This window comes from Hydra vulgaris, chromosome 04 (assembly GCF_038396675.1).
Source record: "Hydra vulgaris chromosome 04, alternate assembly HydraT2T_AEP".
NCBI lineage: Eukaryota > Metazoa > Cnidaria > Hydrozoa > Anthoathecata > Hydridae > Hydra > Hydra vulgaris.
This window is the reverse complement of record NC_088923.1, coordinates 13,130,214-13,145,725: the sequence shown is the minus strand read 5'-3', so window position 1 is coordinate 13,145,725 and position 15,512 is coordinate 13,130,214. Positions and strand designations below refer to the sequence as shown.

Below are 15,512 nucleotides of genomic sequence, written 5' to 3'. Positions count from 1 at the left end.
TTTTTTTGTTTATAGCTTGACCATGACTGTTTAAATGTTATGATAATTTAAATGTTTCAGAAATGCGCTGAAAAAAGAAACGTCGAACTAAACTAAAGAATAAGCAAAACAATTCCTTACAAAAAAGAAAATAAATTAGCTTTAAAATAAAACTAAAAAAACTTGAAGTTAAAATTACTTTTTCTTATGTTTTTAGTTGAACTGATCTTTTAAAACGTTTAATTAAAGTTACACAAAAAGCTTTTACAAATTACTTCTATTGGTTGTTTAATAAATGAACAAATTTTATTTAAATTATTGAAAAGTGAAATTAAATTATTGAAAAGAAAAAAGTATAATATTTTTAAGTTGTATAAACATTTTTTTCAAAAAGTTGCACAAAAAAAATTGTTTAAAAAAATAACGTTGTCTTTTTAAAATCGTAATTTTTAATCATTTCATGGTTTAATTAGTAAGTCAAGTTTAAAAAAAAAAAACTTTTAAACAACTCTTTGTAAAAATCAAAACAAAACAAAAAAAATAAAGCATTTAAATCATAGGAAGATTTATTTTAACTTATTCATAATTTAAAGTAACTTAAAAAAATAATCTTTTAAAAGATTTTTAGAACCACATGGAAAAATAATTTCAAACGTTTAAATTTATCATAAAAAATACATACCCACTAAAAAATTTTAAATATAACATTTATTTTACACATAATATGTTTATTTTAAATGATCATTATAATAAATTTTATTTAAAGCCTTTGCGTAAAATTAAAATTTTAAAAAAGATCAATAATTAAAAGTTATTCATAACTTAATGATTTTTTTTATTGCATTTAATTGTCAAAACATCAAAACAGCTGTTGTCAAATTGTAAAAGAAAAAAAAAAGAAAGCATTGTTTGTTACAGCGTGAAAATTTAAGTCTATCTAAATAAACATACAATATTAAATTGAAACTATTTTATTAAAAAAACAAAAATCTGCAATGAAATATTCTAAATAATAAAGAAAAGAATTTACGACTTTACTAGACTAATGTTAAATAAACTGAATAACACAATGAAGATTTCGCTTGCATAACTCGATCCTGTAAAATGGTAAAAATTAAATTTTAAAAATTTGATCAAACAATGTCCAACCCAAACAAGTTTTGATCAGGCATTTTTTCCAGGACTTTATAAAAATCTAAATTGAGCCCTGGTTGGATTTTAACAAGTTCACTTTTAAAGGGGTTTTTAGTGATTATCTCAATCGTTTAAATATGACTTAAGCCACTTTTGCTTAGTGCTGTCAATATAATAATGTCAATATTTTATTTCTAATAGGAATCACCTGCATAAGGTTCATATATTATAAAAACTTCAAAATTTAAAATGCTCATCAAAAACCTGTGTTGTCATATTTAGATCAAATATATAATATCAAACAATGTGTCAAATATATAGTGCATTTTAACAGCTTTCAATTATTATTGACTACTACATATTTTTAATATTGTTGTTGTTGTTGTCATTGTTATTATTATCTTATTCTTTATTCTTCTCTCACAATTATTCTTTTTTATGTTTTTTATTTATAATTAGATTTCTCAATTGTAAGTTATTTATTTAGAATGCTTGACTCTAATTGCTATAGAAAAGTTTTTTTTCAAGAAAAAAAGTTAATCTTGTCATTTAAAAATCAACTTTGATAAACGAAAAATAAATTTTAAGTCAATAATATTTGTGGGTTTTGATCTTTTGTCATAGCTAAATTGATATATTAGTTTATTTGTTTTTTTCCTTATTTTTAGTTCATTCTTATATGATAAATCTCACAAACAGTATTCACCAACTGCTTTCTTTGTGGTTTTAGCTGTTTTATTTGTTGCAGGGGTTGCTTTTAGAAGAAAAGCAAATACTGTGAGTACGTTTAAGTAAATAAAATATACTGTTATCTGTTGTATATTTTTTGTTAGTTTTATGTGCATTTTTATCAAAATGGCTTGGTCAACCTTCATATTTTTGAAAACTTGTATTGTTAAAATATTGAATGCTAATTTACCAGTTTTAAATATTTTAATAATAAGAAATGATAAAAAAACAAATAAATAAGAAAAGAATAATAATTTTAACAAACATTTTTTCTTGAAATTAATAATTCAAAATTGAGTATTTTTATTTCAACCAATCAACATAAATCTCTTTTAGTTTTAGTTTTTTGAGTGGTGATTTAACAAACCTAGATACTTAAAAAATTGCACAGAAACAAAAGAAGTACACTTTTGACTTTTTCACTTTACAAGTAGTCAGCAAATGGAACTCCCTCCCACGTTGTAAATGGAACTCCCTCCCACGTTGTAAATGGAACTCCCTCCCACATTGTAAATGCATCATCCTTGAGTAGTTATAAAACAAACTAGACAATTACCTAAATAAAGAAACAATAATTTATGATTTAAAATAAGAAAGTATACCACATACATAATATATTTGTATGACAGGTTGACAGGCATTCATGTCTATTACAAATCCAATTTATAAACCTTTAAAATAATAACTATGTTCCTAGTAGTATTTTTATGCATGTCTTTCTTTGTAGAGGCTCGTGTTATGGATTCCAATGTTAACAAAATACATTTAATTAAGTTGTATTTAAGCAAAAATGTTACAATTTATTTATATTGTTAAAACACTCATTTATATACTCAATTTATATTGTTAAAACACAATAAGTTTTAGTTGTATTGTTAATTTACAATTATTACAGTTTGTAAATCAATTGCCATTGGTTTCTAATGACAGCCACTTCTTAAAATGCTGTAAGATGTTTACTCTTGCTTTAGGTTTCAGGTAAATACATTTATTGCTGTAACAATTTTATTGAGACTATGAAACAGATTTATCATGTATTTATTAAAGTTTTTGAATTTAAAAAGTTAATATTTGTAGTTTTAAAATGAATATCAAGTATTGGTCAAAATTATAGTACAAATGTAAAATAAAAATTGGATGATAAGAATTTAATGGAGAAAATACATTTTAAGTTACCATGTTTTAATGTTCACTTTAGAATAATACAGAGAAATAAGCTGGTCATAATTAAGCACATAGTACTAATTTTAGTTAAAAAAATATTAGAATTTAATTGAATATGAAGAAATGTTGAATCCTTTAGTTCTAAAAGTTTGAGATATATGATCTGTACCAGAATTTACCAATCTAATGCAAAGATCATTTGAAGTCTTGTGTTGTCTTGCATAAAATAACAATCTTCAGCTTCGGAATCAAAAAGAGTCTCCATTTAGTCAGGTAATTCAGCAATAACTTCTTTATAACAAGAAGCATTCAAACGACTTTCGTAAAACTTCAATAAACCTGTTCCATTTGCAGAAAAATATCCCCATACAGAAATGGTTTAACTTCCATCTTGTGTTTTTGTTGTAAAATTTAATGGTAAATTTTTTTCATTAGGAAGACAACGTACAAACTTACAATTCTTTCTATTTATGATAGAAATGTGATTTGTCACTAAATGCCACATGGTGCCATTGATTTCGAGTCCAATCAACATAGCTTTTACACCAAGTGAGTCTTTTTCTAGCCTTATTTCGATAATAATATCTTTTCTGTGTGTATCTTTTCAACCCTTTCTCTAACAAACAACGACAAACTGTTTTTGCACAAATGGTTTTTACTTTTGCAGTATTCAACTCCATAGCAATTTTTCTACTTGAATCAGTACTATTTTTTTTTAGCAAGTGTCACTATATAGCGGTCTTCAGTAGAATTAGTGTATCTACGACGTCCTGGTCAATTTTTCATTGGTAAATTTAATTTTATTAGAAATATTATAGTCAAATTTTCTGGAAGTTTTAGCACGTTTAGCAATATAAGCAAGTTGTCTCTGCTCAAAGCTCACTGCTTTGCAACCCATTGCATAAATTTTGTTTTAATTTTAAAATTACTGAAAAAACTTTGAAAAATTATAGTTTGCTATTTTAAATAATTAACTATGACGCTAGTAGATAAAATAAAATATCATACACAACAATGCGTCAATGCATTTAATCCATACACACTGTCAAAATTATGTATGAATGTAAGTGTGCTTAAAATGTGACCAATATTTTTTCTTTATGTTTGTAAAATTGTTCATTTCTAAGATAAATAATGAACGAAATTTTTAATTTTATATGCACATTTTAAATGACTAATGTAAACACATTTCAAAAATACAGTACCTCTCAACAATATGATTAATGCAAACAAAAGTTATATATATATATATATATATATATATATATATATATATATATATATATATATATATATATATATATTATATATTTATATATATATTATATATTTATATATATATTATATATTTATATATATATATGTACAGTGAAAAACCCAGAGTTTATTTGGAGATACCGCTTTTTTTCCAACAACGTTTGGAAGGGGGGAGGGAAGGAGGGATGTTTTTGAGTTTACCACACACCCCACACCCCCACTTCCCCGGTGTACCAGTGGACAATGTTACTATAGTTACAATAAGAAAACTATTCTACTTAACGCTTTTGTTGCAAATACCAAGCTATATGTCAAAATTAACAGAAATGTTTTATCTGCGCATGCTCATTGACGAAAAGATTCGCTTCGCTTGAATCAGCCTTTAAAACTGGAAAACAGCCTTTAGTAAATAATTATTGAAAATTGTTTAAAGTAGTTTAAACATTTATTGACTACATTTTAGTTAATTTAATTTTGGGAATAATAAATTTTTTAAATAGTTAGTAATTAAATGTTTAAATACTTTAAACAATTTTTAATCAATATTTACATTACATAATATATTTACATATATATTATGTAAAAAATAAAAAGTCATTGTAATCGTTATTTTTATTATTTTTAAAGTCAAGAATATTTATTCATTTTATCACCCAAATTACAGGTAAAACTTGTCAACTTGTTTCTCCGTGCAGCGGCCTTGTTCATCAAGGTTCGTGTTTCGGAGTTGAGAGAGGGTTATAACCACTAATAAGTAGCCTCCTCATCTGTAGTGGCCTTCTCGGCCTTGAGGAGGTGAATAACAAAAAAAAAAAAACAAAGTGTATAAAACTAATAGTTTATACTTTCAGTCTTAAGTCTAATTTAAATTCTTCTTGGAATATTTTCCTCCATCAAATTTGTAAATACTAGTCTATGTTCTCTCATATTTCAGAGTTCAAAGGAATGGTTCAAAATTGCCGCTATATTGTCTCCTATGTCATCATAGCGATGCCTAATCCTTATTATTTTCCCCTTTATCAAACGCTGAATGAAGTTTAACTCATTGGTTGCAAATTTTTATAACTTCATTGATAAATAAGTTATCTTTAGTAACATTAGATATCTAAGTCAAAATCAGGAAAAAACAAGTCGGGTTGTTCAGTAGTCTGATTAACAGATTTAATTTGTTTTGAATGAGGATGGTAGATATGTCATCAACTTTAAAGAAGGGACGCAGGTAGTTTTTGCTGTACTTTGATTTATTAAAGAGGAGTTTTAATGTTGACCTTCCAATAGCGTCCAATTTATTAGGAAGTGAATTATTACAACTATTGGAGCTCTGGAGATTGAAACTGAATAATACGTTTGTTTATATTTGCCGTTTGAAGTGCACCTATATTTTGTGTATGATTTTGATTATCCCATAGGAATTCAAGGTGTTTCAGTTTATTATTGAGGTATAGGAAAAAGCTGTTTATTTGAATTGCGTTTTTTGTAATTGAACTTTTACCAGATATAATAAACTCGGTTTTTTCAGAGTTTAGTTTGATATATAGGTTTTGGCATTGTGACTGAACTTTATTAACCAATTCTTGTAAACCAGAAAGAGTAGGACTTTGTAGGATTATATTGTCTGCATAAGCAATAATACCAGTGTATACACCACTTACTTTTGTTCCAACAGACTGCAGTCTAAAACAGTTTGATTTAATATACTTTGAATGTATATATTATCCGAGTGGGCATGCGTCGTCCTGGGGACGTTTGTCCCACGTCTTACAGATGTCTAGACATCCATGATAAAAAAAACTGATTTTTCAAAACAATCAGCATCGGCCAATGGTTACCATGACCGATGCTGATGCTGATGCATTGGCTAAATGGTCGATGCATCGGCAGGCCAATGCATCCGTGCACTCCTATATGTGCAGCTTTATATGTCACATTTTCTAACTGGTGAATACTTTAAATGCAAAGATTTTGTGACTTATACTTTTATACTTAAAAAATAACACAAAAACTTTTTTTTAATATTTAAATAATATATATGTGATTGAAGTTGAATTTTCACAGAGAATACTTTTTAACTTAAATATCATATAAAAAATTAAACTTTAAGGAATAAGAGAGAAGCTTTTCTATGCCAAAATCTCCATTATGCATAAATTGATTTTAAAAGTATATAAAAGGATTTTTAATGTTTTAACAAGAAAATATTTTTTTAATGCAACATCGAAATATCTTGAAGAAAATTATTTTAATGAAAATCAACTATAAATCTAATCATAATTTCTTAAGTTTTTTGATAGTTTAACCAGAAATAGTGACAGAAATGTAACTGTTATACAGCTATTATATAATTGTTGCACTATAATAATAAAAGATATTGTTATATAACTTCAAATGTTACTTTTACTCTTCAAGATAGTAAAAAACTAAATCAGTTTTGTTTTTGTTTTCAGATTTTAAATCTTTAAAATAATTTCAAAAATCTTCTTTTAAAAGCAATTAACAAGTTAAACTTCTTTTAAAACCTAAAGCTTCATGTAAATGTAGGCTAAATGGAGGTATCCTTTTTGTCTTTTTGAAAGGCAAAAAGTTAAATTTTTAAAACTTGTTAAACTTTTGTCTACTTTCATTCCTGCACAGGTAGCATGATTAATATTTTATTTATAACTGCAAACACATAATATAAATAATAAAAGTTTCTACAAATATTACAAGTTTTCTATTATTTAAAAGATTATTTCTGCATTTTTATTTAATGTTCTGTGTTGAAAAATAAATAAAGTTTGAGTCTGTATACAAAGTGAATCTTAATTACTATCGCATTTTTTTGAAGAAACTTTAATGCATTAGCATTGACACATGATTTATCCATAGCAATTGTTCAAGTATAAAAACTGGGTTTAATGAGCGATGCAATAGTTTGTAAAATTTATTATAACTAATGTACATTTATAGTTATCTCTTAATTAGTTGTAAAAATTAAAAGCAAAACAGCAAAAGAATCTGATTTTTTTTTAACCACAAATGTAGAATATTACTATTCTTATTTACAACATCTTTTTGTGATTTGTCCAAATATCTTCCAGTATAATAAGTTTGAGTTGATAATTTCATTTTATCAATTAAAGTATTATGACTTTTAAAATTGTCCTATAAAATAAATATTTTTATGGATTGAACAATTCAAATAGGTATTTAAATTAAAAGGTCTTCTATTTTTAAAGCTTTCTTGAAAATAAAATTGATTAAAATGAACTTTTACTGCTTGTTTTGGTATTTTTTATGCTTGGGAAGTAGTGTAAGTCCATAAATTGCAGTAAAAGTGCAAATTAAATTGTTTAAGATGAAAAAGTTGAGTGTCCTTTAGACTTGTAATGTTGTCTGCTTTCAAGTTGTTTATTACAATATTTGTCAATCCTAAATTATAAAATGGAATATTTAAATAAAAATGGAACAATGATTTAAGTATAATTTAAATCTTTAGAATATATAATAAGTATGATACATATAAAAAAAAAGAATAGTAAATATAGATAAATTAAAATTAAAATTTAGTATTGCTGAAAAATTTTCAAATTTTTTTTGTACAAAAGTTTTCAGAAATATAACAATAAACTTGATTAATTTAATTAGTGAAAAAAATTTTTTTTTTTAAAAAAACTATCTATTTGTTTTTACAGTCTTTAGTTTTAAATGATGATCAAATTGGTGAGTTTAAAGGATGGCTTATTCTTGTTATCATATTATACAATTACACTGATGTTCAAAAGGTGCAACAGATTTTAAAGACTGAGTTTCATTTACTTAGGTTTATATTTAAGTTTTTTAAAATATATTTTGTATTAAAAATTATAGATTTTAATTAATAGCCATTCTTTTTGCATAGATTCTGCCTGTTTTTGTTAATGTTCGTTTGGCTTTTTCCTTTCTCTTGTTTTTATTTGGTTTCTCCCATTACAAGTATTTTTGGTATTCAAATAGTTTTCATTTATATAAAGTTTGCAAGGTAAGTTTTCATTTTCAGGTAAAACCTAATAATATTTTAATGTTTAATTGACAATTATAATGTGAATTTTTTCTCGACTTTGAACTTTGCCTATAAAAACAAATTCATACAGGTTTCCCTGGTACATTAAGGTTAGCTTAAAATATACAATTGTTAAAATAGTTTTATTTCAGAAAATGATTGTAGTAGTCAAACATTTTTGCCTTAGTGAATTTTTTTTTTTGTAGATATTGGCACACATGAACATTTTTTGTGTTGTTGTATGCTTAATTATGGGTCACACATACCAATATTATTTGTTGCTTCCAATGTTATCTTTATGGTTCATTGTTATATATTTTTTCATGGTTTCATTTCCTCGTACAACACACAATATTGTTGTTAGTAAGTCAAAAATTATTTTTTATTTCTATTCAAAAATTCAAGAGAAAATTAAAAATTATAATTTCTTTTATGAATATTAAAAAAATAATATTTCATTTTAAAATAATGTTGTTGTATAATGAAATAATATAAGTCACAGTTTATCAGGTTGGGTTAGATGTGTGGTTGTTTAGCTTGTGTTAAATTGCTATCTGCCTATGTTGATAAACATTATTAAAATTTATTTATTTGATGAACCTTATTTCCAAGAAATTTTCTAACAGTTTGTAATGTAGGTTTTTACCAAACATAGTTGTTGTCATTAAATGTCATCAAAAGTTTTTAAAAATTATTGAATTATTTCTTATTAAAGTTTTCATTGACAAATAACATTATACATTTCTTATAATATTTGTTAAGGCAAAAGGTTTAATTCTAAGTTCATTTTTCCTTTATCACTATCCTATTTCATCACAGATACTTATTATTTTTTTTAATAGCTGCAGTGTTTAAAAGTTTGAAATATTTTTAGATCAACCCATATCAAACAATTGGATGATTGCCAAGTTTTCACTAATGTTTGCTTTAGTTTTTGTTGTTTGGGGAAATGAGGTAACATATTTTTAGTTATATTTACATAAAGAAATGTATGGAGTAGGAAATTTACAAATTTTTTGAAAATATTTTATGAATTTACCTATTGTTGTATTAAGATACAGAATTTTATACACTTGTTAGTTTTCAATATCAACAAGTTGTAAAAATGATTGATCAAGTTTTGAGCATAAAATAGTAACCAGTTAAGCATAAAAAAATACATAAGTGTTAATTACAGTCAAAGTAAACAAGTCAAGTTTGCATAATTGAAATAAAAAAATCCTAATAAAAAATAAATCCTAATAACAAATGATGAATCGAATAATCAACCCATTTAGGGATAGGTATCACAACTGGATCTAGGGGTGAATATCATGACAACGATCATTAGTATTTTGAAATAAATAGAACGAAAAGGTTTTCATTAAATAATTCTATTAATTCAGTTTACTATTAATTAATTTCAATTGTTATTTCAATAATTTTAGCACTTATTTAGAGGTAGTCTATCAGTAATCTCAATTGCTCAGCAACACATAATAATACATGCTGATAATACCACATGATTTGCTGTGATATCTTTTCAGCATACATATCTTTATCAACCAGTTCTTCCATCAACTTCTTTTTTCTAATGTAATGGTTATACTGTTTATTGTTTTACCTTAACTATTAAATGTGAAACATCATGGTTGTCTGATGAAATAGGATGACTGATTTTATAACAGACAGTTTGTTACTTACAAAAGAGTGTTTGTTACTAAAACCATATTTTGAACTATGAAGAATTTATTCTTTGTGACTATTTAAAAGAAACCTTCAAAAAAGCATTTAGAGTACACTACATTTAAAAATGTATGTAAATTATACAATACGTTTAAAATGAATACACTACGGTGCACTATATACTTTTACTAAACGTAATATAAAGAAGTCGACTTGAATTAAATTAGAGATGGACGCAATTCAAAATGTTTTAAAGATGATTTTTAAAATGTTGTTGCATTTTGAAGCACCTTTTCCTTTCAATTAAAAATGCAGATGTATCACAAAAAAAAAACGTCACAGTTGCATTGTGAGTCACAGTTTTTCTCAATTCAATATAAATTTCAAAGTTACAGTTTCTTCCAATTCATGTTAATGTATTATTTTAAACATATTAGTGCATTTTAAAAAGAGATGTGCCAGGTACCCGGGTTGAACCAGGGGACCCGGCAGTTTTAACAAAATATTTTCAAAGATCCCCGGTGCCGGGTAGAACAAAAAAATTTTGGGTACGCAAAATTTTGTTGATGTACCCGGCACCGGGTATCTTTGAAAATATTTTTACAGACATAACCTTTAAATGCTGTAACTAATAAATAATCAAAATAATAAAACAAATTTTGTTTTAGTGTTACTTTAAATTGTGTAGAAGTATTATTAACCAGATAAAAAATAGTGCTTCAACCAATAAACTTCTTGATAGTTATAGAAGTTGATAATTCTTATGTACTAAATCTAGGTGTGTCTCACTTAAATTACGTTTTCGAATATATTTTTGCTATATTATATTGCAAAATGTTGATAGCAGATAATATTGCAAAAAGGAAAATGATTTATACATATATAAAAACCGTTAACTAAAACAAAATAATATGAGAATACAAAAGAAATTAAAAGAAAATAGTTAGTAAAAAAAAACAATTTCTTCTTTTTATTGTTTAAAACGAGAGAGAAAAAAAAATGGATGAAAGTTTAATACTTTGCGTAGGTCGTTTTTTTAAAAGGTTTTTGTTAAATGATTGTTTACAATAAATAAACATTTAAACCAATGACATTTTAATCAACATAGAAGATTTTCAACTGAATTTTTTTCCCACGATGTTTGGGAAGTCAGACAAGAAAGCAATGGTTTTCGCAGGGCCGACGACACTATTTTCAAAGTTAAGGGTACACTACCTTATATCAAAAAAAAATTCCTCGATTTCTTATAAAAATCGTCAATTTCTTTAAAAAAAGAAGATCCATACAAAAGTAGGGGGAGGGGCGTGCCCCCTCAGAAACAAGAGAGGACGCGCTCCTTCTTGTTTCTGAGGTGTGCAATCTACCCTGCACCACGGCAGCTAAAAACAAAGAAGTATTGCATAGTTTTAGGGGGTTTTAATTATTTTTTAGCCGTTTTTAAAAATCTAAATTCTGTTCAAATGAAGTTTTCAATCAATTATTGTCTGTAAATTTATTTGATTGTCTACTTTTTAATTATTTCAAACGCTGATTTTGTTTTTCATTTGTCACAATCAAAAAATCATAAAAGAAATTGAAATGAAATACAGCAAAAAAGTGTTGTCTAAATTATTTTTTACTTGATTAAATTTTTTTTTATTCTTACTTATTTTAATGAACTCAGTGCTTGATACCCGGTTTTTACCACCGGGTACCCAGAATTGGGGACCCAGCATTTACTGGTTCCAGCGCACCTCTAATTTTAAATCATATGAATGAGCACATGAATCATTAATAATGTTGAACATTTTGTATTTTATAAGTAAAACAAACTTTTATACAAACTTTTTCAAACAAAGTTAACATAAAAAAAAGCATTAATGATGCACTTAGAAAATTTTTTCAAGTCAGGCTATTTGTAAGTCAATGTAGCAGCACTCCGTTGCGAGTCAGGCTAACTATAAAAGTATTGCATATTAAAAAGTAAATATTTTACTTTTAAAAAGTTTTCAATTGAAAATATAAAACTAAATTGTTTAGCACACTGTCGTTAGAAAAAATATCTTATTGGTCAGCTAGTTTTTATTAGTAGTAACTGACTGAAAGATGTTTACTAGTAACTTTGGTAACACACTTTTACTGATTTCATGTTTAGACAGGTCCAGACATGTTTGTTTTGTTTATTTGATGCAACAACTTCAAAGTGAAAATGTAAAAATAATTTTTTTTAGCACACTGTTGTTAGAAAAAATATCTTATTGGTCAGCTAGTAATAACGGACTGAAAGATGCTTGCTAGTAACTTTGGTAACACAATTTTGCACAGGCTCAATTATATATTTTATTTTTTTTTTAATTTTATTTTAAAATATAAAACAAAAAAATTTAAATAACTTTGCATTTTTTTTAGTATAGTTTTTAATGAAATTCTTATACTGGTTGTTTAACTTCGAATTTATTTAAAAATAAGGTCAAAATATTTTTAAAAAATCTTCAATATTGAACTTTTTTACCTTAACAATGCTCACAAAATTGCAATAATAAATAAACATTTTTTGCTTCTTTTTTTTTTTATATTGCATAATTATGTAATACTTATCAAATAGATATTTTATTTTAAATATGCTCGATGCTTTTCACTATTTTAAATGTGCTCGATGCTTTTCACTATTTTTGTTTATGTAAGTAAAATACTAGTCAACCAAAAATCATTATATTTTGCTGTTTAAAAAAGGTATAATTGTATTTTGCACCAGCTTTATTTCACCAGTGTAAACTGACTTTCATGGGTGTGGAGACAAGCATGGGTGATTATCCACCATTCCTGCTGAGGCCTATATTTATGCACACACTATCACCCATATGTTTGGAAGTAGGTAATTTTCGAAAAATTCAAAATAATGTCGATATATATATTAAAAAAATCCATTTTTATGATATAATTTCTTCATTCAAAAAGTCAATATACTTTTATATGTTATCAGTCTAATCTGTACTATATAACTACTTTTATTTATGTTTAAAGATTTTGGCACTTTGAAGTTGTTGTATCTAATAAACAAAACAAACATGTCTGGACCTGTCTAAACATGAAATCAGTAAAATTGTGTTACCAAAGTTACTAGTAAACATCTTTCAGACTATTGTTACTAGCTGGCCAATAAGATATTTTTTTAACAACAGTGTGCTAAACAAATTATAATGAAATGGTGACTAAGTATGGAGAGCATGCAAGGAGTGCTGCTACATCAATTAAGGTTTTGGGTTGGAACCACAGCCATTTTTTCATATATTTTAAAATATTGCACACTGTACATTATTGTAGATAGAGCTATTTTCATTTTAAGCGATACTTTTTTTTCTCATCCATCAGAAATGTAAACAAAGAAATCAAGTTTTATATGGCAAATTCAAAACAGTTGAATTTATATGCCCCAGTTTACCTCTAATCATAAAGTACAAATTAAATTTTTTTTCTTTGCAGAAAGTTAATCAGGACTTTAAGTCCTAGCTGATTTATGAATCAGCTTCTTTAGAAATACATATTGAATGTATTTTGTTATAGGTGCAACGTGTCAAATTACTGTTTATAATAAAACTAAGACCTTCGTTTGGTGAGAGTTGTTCAATTTTTTTGTGTTTTTAGTGAGACATAGTAGAAGTTAGAAATAATACTTTTTTTTTAAAAAACTTTAATCAAATTGTTGCATAGAAAAAGCAGATCCTTACAGTTTCGATTCGATCTTTATTAATTATTTTAATGACAAAATCTCGACTCAAATCAACTGCGCTTTGAGTAACTTGCTCAGTAGCTTAAAGGGTTACAATAGGTTTAGAAGATAATCTGTCACAGCTGCTGACATCTGAAAAGATCCAAAAAATTTATCAAATAGAAGTTCTTTTTGGCAATGCCTAGTTTTTAGCGTATGATAATGGTTCATAGGCAAAATATTGATTTGTATTAAAGTATTTGAAAAACACATTTCTCTGAAAAAAATTCTATATTTTGATCATCCTACAATTTTTACATTTTTATTGATTATCCTTTGTAGTGTTTGATTATTTTTATTCCATTTATTGATCATACTTTGTATTGTTTAGTTATTTTTATTCCATTTATTGATCATCCTTTGTAGCGTTTGGTTATTTTTATTCCATTTTGTCTTGACTTTTTTGATAAAATAAGTTATTAAATTCCTACTTTCAAAGTCAAGATCAACATTAATATTATCAGGATCAATATTAAATATTTAATTATTGTTTCCAATTCATAAAAATTGTTTTTATGTTATGAAATGATATTCTCTTTCAATAAATCAAGTCTGGCAACACACATTTTGACAAATATTATTCAAACATTTCATAAAATATAATTTTTCTTGCTATTAGTTGAGATAATTTAAAAAAATATTAAATCTAAAACGCATCAGAAAATGTAAAAATTTAAGAGAGAAAAAATTAAGTAAAATGAAGTTTTATTATACATGATAAAAATATTTGTGTGAAAATATGTTTTTTATAAGTTGTAATAAGTTTTCTTCTGGAATTAATGTTTCATTAAAATCTAACTATATTAGAAATTTTTGTAGCAGTAATCTGGTTTTTTAGTTAAAATTGTACTAATAGTGTTTTATTAAATTTTAGACAGTGTGTGATTGGTTGTTTAATCTTTTTCCTTTTCGAGAGCTTTTTGTTGGTAGTGATGGCACAATTGAACAATGGAAGTACAGTTCTAGTCTTCACAGATATGTGAGACCTATGATTTTATTAATAATAACTATGCAGTTTTATTTGACAACTATTAGGTCAAAAGGCCAAATCCCAGGTTCTTATTAAAATATAAAAATAATAATTTTTTTTTTGTAGTCGGTATTATTTATTTTTGTAGTCTGTATTATTTATTTTTGTAGTCTGTATTATTTGGCATGTTGACTGCATATATCTATGTGACCTTGAAGCGCTACCATTTGCTTGATGAAGAAGAGAAATGGCTCTTTTCTAACTATAAATTATCAATTGGATTTCTCATTGGATCAATTTGTGCTTTTTTGGTAAGCATTTACTAAGTTATGTGTTCAAAACCTTAGTTGCTTTTTCTTTGCAAGACTAAGTTTAAATAGTTGTTTTTTCTGCCCAAAGAGTATTTTCGTTTTTATTTTTTGTTCTATTGTTTAAGATATTTATTCGAAACAATTATAATATATTCGTGAACCATTTAATGTTTTAATATATTTTAACTTTAGGGTTATCAAATACAAGCATTTAATTGTCACACAAAAGAGTTTTGTGATCACACTCATTCTTTAGCATCTTTTATTCCTGTAAGTTTAAATTTGGTACATTTATTTCCTTAGTATGTATTTGAGATGTTTTGAAATATCTTATATTACCAATATGTAAAGTGTCTCTAGAAAAAATAAAAAAAATTAATAGCAAAAGTATATTGTTTAAATTAAAGTAAAAATTTTATAAAAACAATTTTGCTTTCACTCAGTTATATTGCGTTTGTTAAAAACCACATTGTATTCTTTACTCAGTAGTAGTTTAGAGTTATCTTTATTGAAAGATTTAAGAGAATATAACAGAAT

General features: G+C 25.6%; 1 protein-coding gene across 2 annotated transcripts in view; it reads left to right on the top strand.

The window, feature by feature from the left end:
* Positions 1 to 15,512, top strand: part of LOC101234927 (N-acetylneuraminate 9-O-acetyltransferase) — a 65,853-nt gene that overhangs the window by 48,153 nt on the left and 2,188 nt on the right. Inside the window, exons 14-21 of one of the 2 annotated variants that reach the window (XM_065795496.1) lie at positions 1,782 to 1,890; positions 7,935 to 8,024; positions 8,141 to 8,260; positions 8,488 to 8,644; positions 9,156 to 9,235; positions 14,569 to 14,673; positions 14,835 to 14,975; positions 15,168 to 15,245. In XM_065795496.1, coding sequence (XP_065651568.1) covers positions 1,782 to 1,890; positions 7,935 to 8,024; positions 8,141 to 8,260; positions 8,488 to 8,644; positions 9,156 to 9,235; positions 14,569 to 14,673; positions 14,835 to 14,975; positions 15,168 to 15,245 — 880 coding nt within the window. Of the gene's footprint in view, positions 1 to 1,781; positions 1,891 to 7,934; positions 8,025 to 8,140; positions 8,261 to 8,487; positions 8,645 to 9,155; positions 9,236 to 14,568; positions 14,674 to 14,834; positions 14,976 to 15,167; positions 15,250 to 15,512 lie in introns of both variants that reach the window. The other variant, XM_065795494.1, reaches the window with a different exon arrangement.